Source organism: Bradysia coprophila, unplaced genomic scaffold, assembly GCF_014529535.1.
Source record: "Bradysia coprophila strain Holo2 unplaced genomic scaffold, BU_Bcop_v1 contig_583, whole genome shotgun sequence".
NCBI classification, from domain to species: domain Eukaryota; kingdom Metazoa; phylum Arthropoda; class Insecta; order Diptera; family Sciaridae; genus Bradysia; species Bradysia coprophila.
Window position 1 is genome coordinate 1,227,489 of NW_023503823.1, and position 15,799 is coordinate 1,243,287.

The following is a 15,799-nucleotide window of genomic DNA, read 5'->3' on the forward strand; positions in this document are numbered from 1 at the left end:
TTGCCCAGCTCCTCCATTTATTTAACAAAAGCCAACGAGATGATCGCTGAGGATGCTGAGCGCTGTGGCTTCTTTCAATATTCAAATTTTCTTTCATTTATTTTCATCCTCGTTAATTTATTAAATCGTTAAAAAATTTACGGTTTTGCGATTATCTGTGTCGTGTTTGCAAATTGTTCTTGTAAATAGGTTGCTTTAGGTGGAGTAAATTAAATTCATGACAAAAGCGAGTTGAAAATCGTTAATTGCCATTTTGCCGGTTGACTTACTGTGCTCGTATGCAGTGTGCTTTATTACGGTTTACGGTAATTACAAATTTTGAAAGGTAAACAACAAAACGGATGAGATCATTTTGGAATGGTTTAACAATTTTGCATCGGTCAACTGCCATGCGGCATTTATTTAAAATTATTTACTTACCTCGTCCCTACAAGTCCCTACGGTTCCTACTAACAGCATCGGCTGGGGGTGAGGATAACGTTGCGGAGCTTATGTCTGAGTTCATTTCGATTTGTATCTCTTAGACAAATGCTTCTGAGAGACAAAGATACGATGGAATTTTGACCAGTGTCATTTGGATCAAAAACAGTAAAGATATTGCCGAAAAACAAAAGTAGCGCGACCTAAGCAAACAATAAGATAATAATTAGAGGAATCATGTTTTGAAGGTGCCAGTGATAGAAACTTAAAAGTTGTTGCTCGTATAGGGCTCTTTTATGTTTTTTTCTTTAAAAAAAAGGCCCTAGCCGAGCAAGGCTGTATACTTTGGGGAGGTCACGCAGACCGCCATTTTATTAGATACGCGGGAACACACCACTTCTGATGATTTTACATGTAAAAAAATTCACCACATCATTAAGACGACGAGAATCATCAGAGTAGGTGAATTTTTGTATGAAATCGGCCATTTTATCATCAACTGTGGTGTGTAACCCGCGTATCTGTATCTGCGTGACCTCCCCAAAGTATACAGCCTTGCTAGCCGAGCTATAACTTTTGATTTTCCACGAGCCCGATTGCTAACATCATCAAAAGTTGATTCCCTTAATTAATCTCTAATTGTTTGCTGAAGTAACATAAAGTTTACACCTCATCTACTCCCCAATTTGAAACGATTTTCAACGTTTTTCATATTTTCCTAAAGTCAGATTTTGTCTGACTTCTGAGGTCGCTAAATTGTTTTCCACTATCCTTTAACAATCGTGTGGAAGCATAAGCATACCATAACACGGAAACGGCTAATCAGCAGAATGAATGTTAAGTCTAGTGAAGTAAAAGATTCACTTGACGATATGTAAAACTAAAGAATAAACAGATTTTGTAATGAGGCAGTTAGAGGCAGTGATATTTTAGCATGAATTTTCTTCAATTGTTTTTCAGCTGGAGTGGACCGGCTGGAAAACAGCTTAAGTAAATTCATGCAGAAATGTCACTGATGCCTCTAACTGTATCATTACTAAGGCTTAATTCCCACTTACCACAAAAGTACTCCGTTTTGCCTCCTTTTGCTTCTTTTCTATTGTTTAAAGTGTAAACGGAGTGCTCGTAAGTGGAAATCAAGACGAGATCTGTTAATTATTTAGTTTTACATGCTTTTGTATTCCATAGGGTCGTTGCTTATTACACACCTAGAGAAAACAAGAAATTTTGGTTAGGTTTCAAAAGCATGTAAAATCCATTACATAACTCGGGAAAAAAGTTGAAAAGCCTCGTTTTCGTGTGTTTATTGACCTCGGCTTAGCCTCGGGACAACAAAATTCACACGAAAACTCAATTTTTCAATTTTTTATCACTTGTTACATAAATAACTATTGCATATCGGAAAGTGAATCTATTACTTCACTAGAGAGACCAAACATTGATTCTGTTGATACTAGCAGTTTCTGTAGAATTTCACGATTTTTTACAATGATATCTCTTTGGTCTCTTTACATCAAACTTTGAAGTAAATCGATTGATTCGATTTGGCTATCCATACAAACAAAAACAACCATCCAGCTTTGCATAAGCTAAATTCCTAGCCACAGAATCTCAACACAGTATCTAATTCCATTAATTATTATTCATGAAAGTTCATTACAATACTCAAATATTTGCTGATGTGGTATACGCTTATTAATATGCACATAAAATAGAGAAACGTTTCTGAGCTGAATTATTATTCCAGTGAACGACATGCAACGTACGTACATCTACAATATATTTCACATGATCTAAATTAACATAAACTAGATTTTGTTATACTTATAATAAACAACAATTTCATGTTGTTCATACGAAAATGAAATTCAATACACTCCACTTTTATTCATCTTTCAATTCATAAACATATTTGTACACTGATTATGTGTATACAACAAAATGATTTTGCGCTACATTGGGTTTTCAGAAAGACTCCATACTGTTCCATAGCCGGCGTAACGTTAACTTAAAACACACACAACGGTATACTTATATATGGTAACGAAATACAAACTAAATAAGAACATCCGTCGTCGTCGTGAGTTTCTTGATCATTCAAAAACTTTTAACTTTACTTCTCTATTCGAATCATTTTATGAATTTTCTGTGTAGAACTATTCACTATTATATCGTACAGTACCGCCTTCATACTGTTCGGTAATTTATTATGATTAAAGCATCGACAACATTTGCATAGAAACAAAAAGAAAAGAAATATTTTTCATTCCTTCGGATACAAGGGATGCGGTTGTTGCAGATATACTGAAAATGAAATATTTTCTCTTCGAACAGGGTCATCGTCAATCAACCTCGTGTACAATTTTATTTATGGCATTGTATTTCTGTTGTATGGCTGCATTTGCGTGGTGGGCTTGTCTTGCATTAGCATGGTTCTTAGCAGCTGGACTAAAGTGGGGACATGAGGCGATCGAAAACAAATCGCATTTGTTTCATTTGGTTGCGTGGGCCATTCCAGCACTACAAACCATATCTGTTTTAGCATTGGGAAAAGTTGAAGGTAAGAAATTGAAACTTTTTTATAAATTGTGTTGTGACGTGAAAAATTAAGAAATTAATGCAGTTGATGTACTACACGTATCAGCTACATCAATTTCTTAATAAAATCACTTTAGCTTGTACACTTGAACATCATTAAAATGTTGTTTACGCGACAGTGTCCTCTATCTTCACTGCGACAAAATGTTTATAAAACATAAAATAACGAAACCAAAACTTATATTTTTTGTAATTGCCACATTCCTTGTCAATATTTACTCTCAAATTACCCGTAATTAACACTCTTCGCCATTTAAGGAATTCGCTTTGAATTTTATGTCTACAAAAAATGTTGTGAACACAGAACGAAAAAATAATTAAATAATTAATGACGACGAAGTGAGCTATAAGAAATTACTGAACAATATCTGACAGATATGTTTTCATTGAATGTCATATGGATTGTAGGTGGATCGAAATTTTAATGAGTTCTGTTATGCTTTTTTGATACTTACTCTTTGTGGAGTAGACGGGGAGCCCGTATGCGTATCAGTCCCTCGTAATCGAAACAAAAATGTATTACTTCATTGGGTTTTATATTTATTTGTTTTGCAAGAAGGCCAGCGTGTGGAAATTATATTTTTCCCCAGTATCCTTGTATCCACTAAATTTCGACCAAATTTCGCTGTAATATTATTTGGGTTTTCCGCTAAAAATGCTGCGATTTCCTGATAAAGAATATTTAATTTTCAATCTTTCTGAAGCAACATACCTATTACCTATACAAATCCTCTTTAAGGTTCCTGAACACATTCAGCATCATTTCTCAATAATGCTGAAAAACAATGTTTTTCTTCGTATCATCAGGAAGGCGGGAGCGGAGCGAGTACAAATTTTTGTGTTCCATTCCTTACGGATGAATGAAATTGACTTATTTTCAGGAATTTTAAGTTATTTATTTATACGTTCTTTAACAAAATTAGTTTACAAATAATGTATTTCATTTAAATCCTTTGAATGTGGTAATGTTCCTAAACATTGCCACGTTGAATAACCAACCCTAATCTTTGAATTAGGTAGTTCGTCGCTCGTTTTTCGTGTGTTTTTTCCGTAATTCTGCTGACAATTTTTTTAATTAAATCTAAACCGCATTTGCCAATCACACCAGAGGTTTCCGTCTTATTTTCTAGTTTTTCAATCAATTCCCGATCTTGATTGCAAGGACCAATTTTCCGTTTTCTGACATTTTCCCGATTTCTGGTAATTTCTCGATTCGTAGTCATCTCCCGATTTCTAGTAATTTCCAAATTACCGGCCATTTCCAGATTTCCGGTCTTTTCACCATTTTCGGTCATTTCCCGATTTCTGGTCAGTTCTTGATTTTCGTTTATTTCCCGATTCCCAGCTATTTTCCCGATATCTGGTCATTTCCCGATTTCTGGTCATTTCTCATTACTCAAATTCTCTCTTGATTTCCGATTTCCGGTCATCTCCAGACTCCTAGTAATTTTCCCGTTTACCGATCAATTCCCAATTTCTAGTCAATTTTCCGCTTTTTTTTCTCTTTTTCATTATTTCTTCCCGTTGGGCTGGGTAAATTGTGCAGTATCTGAATTTTGGCAAAAAAAGTTCCAGTATCCTGGATACCAAGGATACACACTATTTGCACACGCGGCCACCAAGGTTAATAAATTTTCGCTAATTTCTTGATTTTCAAACATTTTGTATTTATGAGTAATATAAACCACAATTCAATTGGTGGATAGATGGATTAAGCTGCGCCTTGTGTGATTATTGATTATTGACTTTACCTTCAACTGTTTCTTTCATTCATATGTACTTTACCATAATGTGTACACCAATATGAGCTGTAAATAAAAGATATTGCTTCTGTACTACTTATTGCTACTGAGAAAACCATTCATTCCAAATGTAAAATCTAAAATAAATTTTTCATAAACTCTACCGAGGTCGGAACAGATTGAAAGACTTTTCGGCCATAAAATCTTATAGTTTCAGCTTTATTTGATGTTTTAAAAGTGTAAAACGCATTTAACGCGCACCGAATTTCATTTCGTAAACATTCCAATTTTATGTTAATTCAACCTGCAACCACAAATATCCTAACTTTAAAAGGGGAATGTCGAAAACATTATATTTTTCCTCGTATAATATGCGTGTGTAAACATACCATAAAAAGTTCTTTCTGTATTTAAGATTTTATTTTCAAAGTAAACACTTTCAACCATCCCACCCGGAATGCATCTTAAATATTACCCATCAACTAAAGTAAATGTTTCACCGAAAAAGAACTATGAAGAACCATTATTGTGTCAATGGATTGAACTCTCGCTTTTTAATTAGAAAAATCATGACAGAAACAGCATGGATGAGACGGTTTTAAAATTCCATTCCGTATACTGATTGTATAGAGACCAACAAAAAAAAATCTATTCATAGATTGTGTCATGTAAACATATAATTTACTAAAAGCTAGACGTCCCGTCCGTCCCAGAAAAAACGACGAGTACCTAAATTGTTTATTCAGTTATTCATATGGAATAGAATTTCATATTCTGTGGGTATTTTCCGCATTTATCCGACACGCATTCAATAAGCAATACATAAAATATGAAAAAGCCCGACATGTCTCTAATGTGTCATTTATATCACAATATTCTGTCTAGACAACAATGAGTACGTTTTTTATCCAATTTCGTTTCATTTTTTTTTTCTCCAAATCATTTTTCGTGCGGTTGTTTACAAAAATTTCACGCTTTTCAGATTATAATTCCGATTTTAAAGACCATAAAATTGAAAAATGTGGAATACACTGAGCTAATCTCTTCAGGTGTTTTACGATAAAATGTTCTGATATTCTAGACAGTCCATGAAAGCAGAATATTGCAAATTCTCTCTGAAATATGAATTTCAGTTGAATTTCAATTTCATTCGTAGCATGTTTTCCACCTGTAATTGAAAATTCAAAAGGTAAATAAATTGTCAATTGAAGTTGCACCTTCATGAACCGTTCTTGGAACGTTCGACTTCAATTGACAACTTTATTACCAATATTCTTGTGATAACGTTAAGTCTCATAATGAATAGTCAAAAGTTTAATTTACGTTTACACGACAACCAAAACAGATTCAACTCATTCATCATGCTGATTGCCAAACAAAATCTAAACGTTTTCATCTAATTAGTTTACATTTCATTTGGTACAACTATCTCGGTACTCACCATAATTACACTTTGCATTCACAATCCTACATTTCCCTTTTGACCAGTGAGTGCATTGCATCGTAAATACTAGACTTCTTGAATGTTACTGCCTCAAAATGAAAACAATGCTTGCGTGTGAAATAGACATCAAACCGACCTCTATGCAACATGAAAACCGACCTCTATGCAACATGAAAACCGACCATAATTACGTCAAAATTATATACAAACCGTTGAATGTTACCTGGTAGTTTAGTTCAAATATATGCACAACATAAAACGCGATGTTTATGTTAGTGCTAGCAATTAATTTCTGTTGTTTAATCCAAAAAAGGAATGTATACGAACTGGCTGTGTACACACCATGCGTGTGTTGTTATTTCGAGCGTACAATCATCCCATTTCAATAATAAAAAAGGACTTTGAAATTGAATTCTTAAAAAAATATCAAATATCGAACGTATGTCCATAGATTTGCGGTACCAACCTTTACCTTATATCTATATAGATAGTCCGACTCTGATTTGAAATCGTTACCTTAATGCCAATGCAATAATAATAAAAAGAAGAAAACTAAACTTGCAGTGTGCCAAGCTCACTATTTCTTCATTAAAAGCAATAAGCCCTTCGCAAGTTTTTAGCCTACATTTGGGTGGAAAAATATTCAAAAAATTTATTTTGAAAAGTAAAACCATTAAAGGAGGCAAAAATGCATAACATACAATTATGAAACATTACGAATTATCACATTTTTGTTTTATGTGGGATCTGATATTACTAGTCCCACAGATTCTGACAGCTGTTATATTGAATGCAATTTTTGAATTTTTCCCTAGTCAAAATGTTTGTCGCACATGTATAACGACCAGTTTACTGGGATAAAAACCAAAAAATCATTCAGTATCAGGACTGTCAAATTTTTGGAACTAGAAATTATGTAGAATCTGTGCAAAACGAAAATGTGATAATTCGTTAATTTTGTTAACTGTATCCCACTTGGAGAAACCTGTATAGATTACCCAAATTTACACAGTCTGCAAAGTGGAATAAGTTATCACCCACAAACAAATTTTTCTTTTTAAAGTAAAACATGTTTGCGTGTTTTAAAAACGAATATTTTTCCTCCCAAATGTGCGAGGGATTGACAGCTCTTAACAGACATCGGTGCGTTAATGAAAAGCGTACATTTGTGCGTTTTTTTAAAACTGGATTTTAGTTGATGATATCTTTCCACCAGAATCCTTTTTCAAAAATATAGGAACGCAATAACGACCACGAATGTGTTAGCTTTCAACAGAAAATAGATTTGGTTGCAGCAGAGTGAACAGCTCTGAAAAAACTGAGCACGCTCATCAAAAATGAAATATAAGACACACAAATGTAGGCTACAATTTTAGCTAAGTACCGATGCCTCTTAAGAGAACCTTTCATTTTCACATGAGTAGTAATTGAATTCTCCAAATTAGTGTGCGATATATGTATTCAGCATATAACGACAATCCTTGAAGTACGTATTTTATTACTATCACACTACGACAACCGCTCGTCCTTCGAACAATGAAAAAAGTACATCGAATTCAAATGATATTTGAAGAGAACAATGCGATCGAATACTTCAACGCGATATATAACATAGCTGATTTACAGGTTTACATTAACTCGATTGGTGGCTGCGCGATTAATTACCTTTTTAAAAGGATTGATGTTAAATTCACAGCAATAATCTTTCAGAAATTGTTATCATTGAATCTATAACTTCGTTTGGTAGAAGTATCGGCTAGTATGTTTGATACAGAATCTATTACTTCAATTGTTTTAACAATTTTGTTGTCATTTAAGGAACCACTAGATAGATCTCATCATTTATGTCGGTCTGCGTTGTCGATTACAGATGAGTGCAATTCGATTGCGAAACCAATTAGATGTTGACATACGTCGTGTATATTTCACTTACTCCAAAGTGTCAGACCATACAGTACCTTCCATACAGTACACCTAGCTGCTTCACTGAAAATTCATGAACTTTATGAGTCTGAAGGCTTTGTCACACAAAATATTCCAACTGTTTGATATGCTTTTTTTTGTCCCAACGTTGTGAAATGCAATTTTCCACAAAAAAATTTTCGATGAAAATAATTCAGATGTTGGAAATGTCGTCCACATAGTTCAGTGCTTTTGGCATAATTGTTGTCCTAAATTTCAACATTTTCGAGTTTTTTTTTTTCATTTTTATATAGATGGAATGTAGATCTGGATGTTCTGTCCGATTCAATATATATCTACTGTTCGCATTGTAGTATTCCGCTAGGCAAATAACATGTAAATACTTGAATGTGAATGACATATCATTTTCACAATTTTCCCTTGAGCTTCAGTTGGATAAATTTTTATATTTCAAAATTTTGCTCCACTTTTCATGATTTTTATTTTTTTTGCAAGATGCTTAGGATGACATGTTATACATTTGTAGATAGACATTTGAGTATTTTCACCCAAAATAAATAGAACTCTCACAATAGCAAGTACCATGTATGAGCGACATGTTCGCTTAACCGATTTTTGTATAAAAAAGGGTCTGGGTGTCGGTCTGGGTTAACGAATTTCTAATGAGGGTAATTACGAAATTTTCTTTGATGAAATATTCAGTCACCCAACAAACAGAGAAGTTTAATTACTAGTGAGACAGTAATTAAACTTCTCCGTATAATAAGTGACTCACACATATATTGGTTCTACTGACATTATCCTTTGGGTATTTTCAGCGCGATATAACTTCGGTCCGCTTAAGTTATTGAAATAATTTACCAACGAAAACTTCAGTGATTCCCCTCGATACAAGTCATCAACCGAAAACCTTTTCATGCAAATGAAGTGTAGTTTGTTACTTGTTACTTGTAGTTGAACTTGTTGGCTAACAAAGTTAGCAGCATTACTAAGTTGAAAATCAACAAAGAACAGACTAGCCTATTCTCTTCTTTTCTACACATTTTTTCTCCTACACAAACTTCGAACTTTCAACTTTAACAATTTCCACTTTAAATTCAACATATACGTGTGTAGTACGATGGTGGAAAACCGGGTTAAAATGTACGTGCACATAAACATAAAAAGACCTGGCAAGGAACATTTGTTCGCTGTTGTACGCTGTTTCCATACAGTGTACAGGCGAGTGTAGTATATAATTTTCGGCACACATAAAATAAATTTAACCAACATGTCGCATCACACTACATCTCCATATATAACACACCGTACCGTTTCTAATTGAGGTATTTTCAGACGTGCAAATTTAAAAATAAAAATTTTTCCAAATCGTGTAAACAAGAATTTCCTTTTTATATTATATAATCTACATCACCATTTTCTTGTGTAGTGTGGGTACGCGCCAGGTAGACATTTTATATTTTCGTGCTATCATAATAATATATAAAGAAAAAAAAAATCCTTTCGGTGCTGTTGTGCCAGAATGAAAATATTTTTTAAGCGCTCCAGAGTAGCATTACAGTTTTTCAAATGGAGGAATGACAAAAATTTGTCATGAAATGCCTTAATTCAAAGAGGAAGCGCATATACCTTCTACCATTATTATGAAATATAGAGCAATGGAAAAGGTATTTCGCTACGTGCGTCGAATGTGGAATAGTAAGACATCTACATTCTTTAAAATTGAAGATTAAAGTAGAAAATTAGCTAGAGAATTTAGTCTCTGGGCGAAAGTAGAGAAAATATTTTCCATTATCATAGTTTGGTAACGTTGTCTGATGCGACTGTATGATGTATATTTCGGAATGTGAATCACTTTACATCTAGTTAGTAGAAGTTGCAATTTTGTTTGGAAACAAGCAAATTTCATCTGAATTGTGTATGTGAAATTCATGTCGGGACAATTACCTTTCAAATTGAGCCGTACATTATAGATGTTAATTAACATTCTTCTCGTTTTCCCAAGTCCAACACCATCTGATTAGATTCCATTAGAATTTCATTAATTCACAATGCCACTCCCACATTTCAAAGATCAAAGTATCTGTTGGGCGTGTAGTGTTACGGGTCTTGGTTACATTGTTATGTAATGACTCTGTTAAAATAAATTCTCAATATTTATTTATGTATCGGTAAGGCACAGCATACAAGCACTTTGACCCGAGCTAAAACATTTTGTATTTTACCGTTACTAGTTGCCCGCAAACAGCACACAGTGACAATAACAAAACCAAACATATTTTTCCTTCTCTAAGCTCTGTAATCGATAATAAACTCGTTTTTGAATTTCCATATAAGAAATCCGATAACAATAGACTCTTTATTCTACCATTAAGTCGGGTACTGTATACAAAAAGAGCTTAATTTCTGTTTGGATACCATCTGAGGCGAACGGGTACGACGAAAAGATTTTTTTTTTTTACTTATACAGAATACAGAACACAGTACATTGAACCGACATATAGGAGAAAAAGACCTCTATTCAAGAAAATGGAATTTTTATTCAAAATAGATAGTAGAAGAGCAGAGGTGGCACGCTATAACACGCACATATTATTATAGTCAGTGAACGATATATGGCAGATGATGGCAAGGACGGAATTTTTCTTCTTCTTTCTTTCATATATAAGCCAGGCACCCGTAATATGGTAAAGGAATTCATTGATTGCTTGGGGTTCGATAATATTTTTTCTCTACGAACTCGTAAAACCAGAAATTCTATCGTGAACAATATTAAGAAAAAGAAATTCAGAATAATGGGGGGATAAAAATAATACAATAACCGAGGTACACACACTACACACATTCTGATGTTTCACATAATAATATACTGAACGGTTACTGTATCTCTATAGTGTTACACATCGCACATGCACATAAAGTATGGATGGTATGTGTCTCCAAGATCCGACAACGAAAATATAAAATGAAAATATTCGGTGTCTGTATCGCTTTAGGGTGTATCATAAACACACATTTTTGCTGCTCATGTTACACTGCACATAATATGGGAAAACAATCAAAATATTTTGAATTCTTCTATCAACCATCCACCGATCCATATATTAACTTTGCCAAGAATTCATTTCCGAATATATGTTGACTCGTCCATCGACTGAAGATGTGAGAGAAGGCAAATGTTCGATAAATAAACTCATGTGTCTGTCCACCCTTTCGTAGAGGTGGAAAGTGTAATTTCGTGTAGATGGCAAAAAGGTAACTCATTCACATCTTCTATACCATTTTATGGACTAGGGATTTATCTGAATATATTGTGAATGTGTGCAGGTAGGGTGTAGAAGAGCTCTTTTATCCACTCTAACTGAACATTATTCCGAAAATTTTGCACTTCAAAATTTATCTTGAAAAGTTTTGCAATAATGTTAAACGTTTTGTATAATTATGTTCCCCGTTAGCGCTTTCGATTAGATGTAACTTCAATTGATATTTATTCTCGTACAACTTTGGAAAGCCATTTTGTTAACATTACAAACTGCACCGCATTCCAAATAGTTTAGTATTTGTATCACAAATGAGTTTGGAAACATTCTTCACGTAATTGGATTTGTAGCAAATTTATGGTGGCACTTGTTTAGAGACAAATTTGCATTTCGTCTGTGTGGCGAACGGAATAGTTTGTAAAGTTTTTGGGGATAATGTCACTCACATCGACCTGTTAAAATTCAATTTGCTTCGATTACATTCATTTTCATCTGTCGAAACGTTATCACAGATCGTGATTTCAATTTCCCCCGTACTCTGACGCAATGACATCCGTAAAATTTATTGATAATAATACAGACACTCTGGAAACGTAGTTACAATTTTATTGATCAACAAAATAAGTGACTGAGTATACAAAAAAAATATGAAATTCCTTCGTTTAAAGGTTATTCGGAGTACTAAACATAAAATTTTTCTGTTTGAGAATCCACGGCATCCACGGTACGGAATAAAAAACGAAACATTTCCAAACCAATGAACTTCAAAAACGAACTCTTAAATTTCCAGAACAAAAAAGCTAATAAAAACCTGACACAGCATTATCATTTCTCTACCGTACATAAGACATTTATTCTCAGTGCCTTAGCACTGTGTTCTTTACCTACATAAAGATTTGACTGTAAAAACTTTTTTTTTATGTGATATTACTGTTCAGGTTTATATTGGTTTGGTTACATTGCCCTCTTTGAATTTGATTATATACAATGATGTTTGATCAAAGAAAACATATGCCGACATTTTCCTTCCAACAAAATTTTTTTTTTTTTTGGTTCCGCATATCTTTCGGTGTGTACTTACGTATTTTATATGTGTTGCCAGGCAATCTTCACGCTAACATTTTTGTTTTTATTAGAAAAATATTTACTCTACCGACACAGCAGAAAAGACCAAATTGTCTATCATGATGTTGCCTCTTTGGTACACAATTTATATCTCTCTCGAACAAAATTTAATTTTTGATATTGGTCGATTTATGATGAATAATGGTGGTGATGTTGTTTGCTTAACGGGGATCGATTTTTTTCTTCTTTCTTTTTGTTTTCTCTTCATGCCTATTTCAAATGTTATTCGTTTTATGCGAGAAAAGCTCCGAAAAAATGTTAAACGAATTAAATTAGCGTCGAAATGGGTGGATGGTATCAATGAGTTTGTATTTTCTCATTCGTTGTTGTCGTATCAGGAATCAGGACTCAATAAACAATTCGAAAAGAAATATTTTATTACAAAATGTAAATTTCATATTTGATTTGATAACGGTCGTTATTGATATAGGTGTGGGTTCCTGTCAGATTGTGTGCTTTCGAATATTTAATTAATTAAATCAATCCAGACGTAGATCTTCTAATGCTTCGTCAACCATTTCTCGTTTTGCTCTTTTCCAATTTATCGAATCAATTAGACTCGTTGGAATACCTTTGACGTCATATTAGTCATGGATAGACACAGACCATTTAAGTTATTAATTGGTAGCAATTACTATTCATTAGCATCAATATTTTCATTGATTGAATTGATGCCATTAAAACTTTCTTATGAGAATCGGAATCATCGGTAGATACAAGTTTCTGTATAAATAATTCAAGTAGCTCCAAAGGTGTAACACACACTGTCGTCTTTTTTCTCTCTCTCTCTCTTATCTTTCGTTGAATTATTGGCACAAATTAGGCTGTTATTGGATCAATTTGTATTAAAACAAATCGTTTCGAACGGACGCTCAGAATGGAAATGAAATATTTTTGTGTTTGGGTGTTCTTCAATGACAAATTTTCGTAAAACTTTTAATAACAACGAAGGACGTAAATTATGGAATCGCCGGCATTTATCTCTCTTTTCAAATGATTTATAATCAAGGAAATAGTTATTTGCTTACCGAGAGGCGAAATTAGAAAATTACAACAAGAGCGACGTTGCGGACAGAGCGAAGCGAGAGCCGCGATTTCTCTTAAGTTGCAATTTGCTATTTTTCCCCGAGGTGGTCACAACAAGGGTCACAACGTTTTTTTTTTCTCGACGAAACGAAAACATCAATCCACCATGCTATTTTCGAAAACATAAACAAAGTGACAGTTCGAATGAGGAAAGGCCAATTTTCTCCCCACGGGAAAGAAACTGCTGAACGTTTCTCACTAGAAATGTTATTCGACCAGAGGTCAGGAAAACACAATTTTCTCATGTCCTATTGAGTGAAGAAAATAGGGCATGCGGCGAGTCATGTGGCCGTTGTGCATGAAAAGTTCTTTTTTTACTATTTTGCAACCTTTCATACATTCAAAACAACCACATATTGTCCGATCGCTTGTACTGATAATCTTTATGGTTCATTAGTGTCGCTCTATTTCAAAAAGACAACTAATTGGTGCTATCGTACCCGAATCTTGAATTATCTTAATGCCAACTTATTTGTTACCACCACACACTCATTGAACTTTCGCCGATAAAATATCTCGCACAATAAACAACAAACCACCATCGAATGACAGTTTATTCAACCGTATGAACGTAAATGTATCCACCTTTTATCAGACTTCTTTTAATGTGCTCAAGCCAATCCGTCTCGAATATCTCATTTCGACGATGTACGAACTCATTCTTAATCCAAAAATATCGAAGAAAAGCTCGTCTTTCATGTTGTATGCTATATTTAACCTTATGCAATTAACCCCTGTTTGTGATGCAAGAACGTACATCATATACAAAAGCCGATATATCGAAGTAATGCGATAGTATGAGTAATAGATGGACGATCGGCTATTCAGACTGAATATGCTTACGGCTTTGTGTGGTGGGATGGGGGGTTTTACTTTTTTTTGTAGATACATCCCTTGCGTATTTAATTTTGCCAAATATGTATGCAGTCGAAGATAAGATTTAGGAGGGGTGAAGATAGTAAATTTATTCTGACCAAGTAAGAACATGGGTAAATGTTGGATATTTGTCTGTTCACTAATAATGTGTCTGAAGAGATTTTTTCTTCTTCTTCTTCTTCATGCATGTATTACCTAATAGGATGCTGGGCTGTTGTGTGTATGATTCATCGTTTCCACCCCGATTTTTGTTTTATTGATCTTTGTGTACATGATGCCATTGTAGTAGACATTTGAAGAATATGAAATGTTCGTATATTTTGTGTGCACACTTGAACGAAATGAACGATGATGATGAAAGCGAATTTCTATTAAATGGATTGGCATTCGTGTATAAGTATTGGATGAATTGGCAATTATTTTGAATTCGGAATAAATTTTTGTCCCAAGCTGTTCCAACGATTATTGCGTTTGATTAAATTTATTTATTTTGAGGGGTCGATGCGCGTGTGGGAATGCTTTTTGTTGGGGTCGGTCTATGATTTTCTAAGCAACCATATGATTAATTGTTTAAATATTTGCGAGATGATGACTGCAGTCTCGGCGAATGTTATGATTCAGACATTGATAGAAAATTAAAGAAAACAACCCCAACTCCACTCGAATTCGGGTTGGTGTAATTTGCCAAAATAGTCTTTTGTTACGCAAGGGAAGAAAAGTTGGAAATTTCATTTCAAGTGTGTTGTTTGTAGCCAGAGCAGAGCGAGGACCACAAGTCACCCGAGAAAATGAAATTTCCTTCATTTCTTCCCTAAATCAACACATAATTTTTCACAACAAAGGCCCCTGAAGTTTCAGTGCAGGTGACAAAATGACGATTTTCTCGCCTGCGCTGTGAAACTAAATTTTTCACAACGCAGGCCAGAAAATGGTCATTTTCACCACTGAAACTTTGTTTGAAACGTTTGTATTGTATAAACGTTGTGTTTAACTCGGGACAAAAGTTGGAAATTGCATTTCGAGGGTGTTGCTTGTGGAGCAAATAACTATTAATTCCTGTGCTTAAATTGGTCTAACCTGATCAAGGGTGAAACAAATGTCAGCATTCTTTCTCAGTAACGTAAATAACGTCACGCAAATAAACCTAACACTAAACACACGGTCTCGAATTCTTGAAAATCATGCGAGCGTCAACCGTCATCTTATTATCCCCACTTTTCTTTCAATTTCGTTTTTATTACATACATGAACCACAGATAATGTAATTTATTTCCAATGAAGCTTATTTTCCTGATTTCGTCTCCGTGTGCGATACACCGAAAATA

At 34.1% G+C, this 15,799-nt stretch overlaps 1 protein-coding gene across 1 annotated transcript in view; it reads left to right on the forward strand.

Moving 5' to 3' along the window:
* LOC119083309 (frizzled) overlaps positions 1–15,799 on the forward strand; it is a 56,551-nt gene that overhangs the window by 21,895 nt on the left and 18,857 nt on the right. Inside the window, exon 5 of the mRNA XM_037192995.1 lies at positions 2,755–2,980. Within this exon, the coding sequence (XP_037048890.1) occupies positions 2,755–2,980 (226 nt within the window). The remainder of the gene's footprint in view (positions 1–2,754; positions 2,981–15,799) is intronic.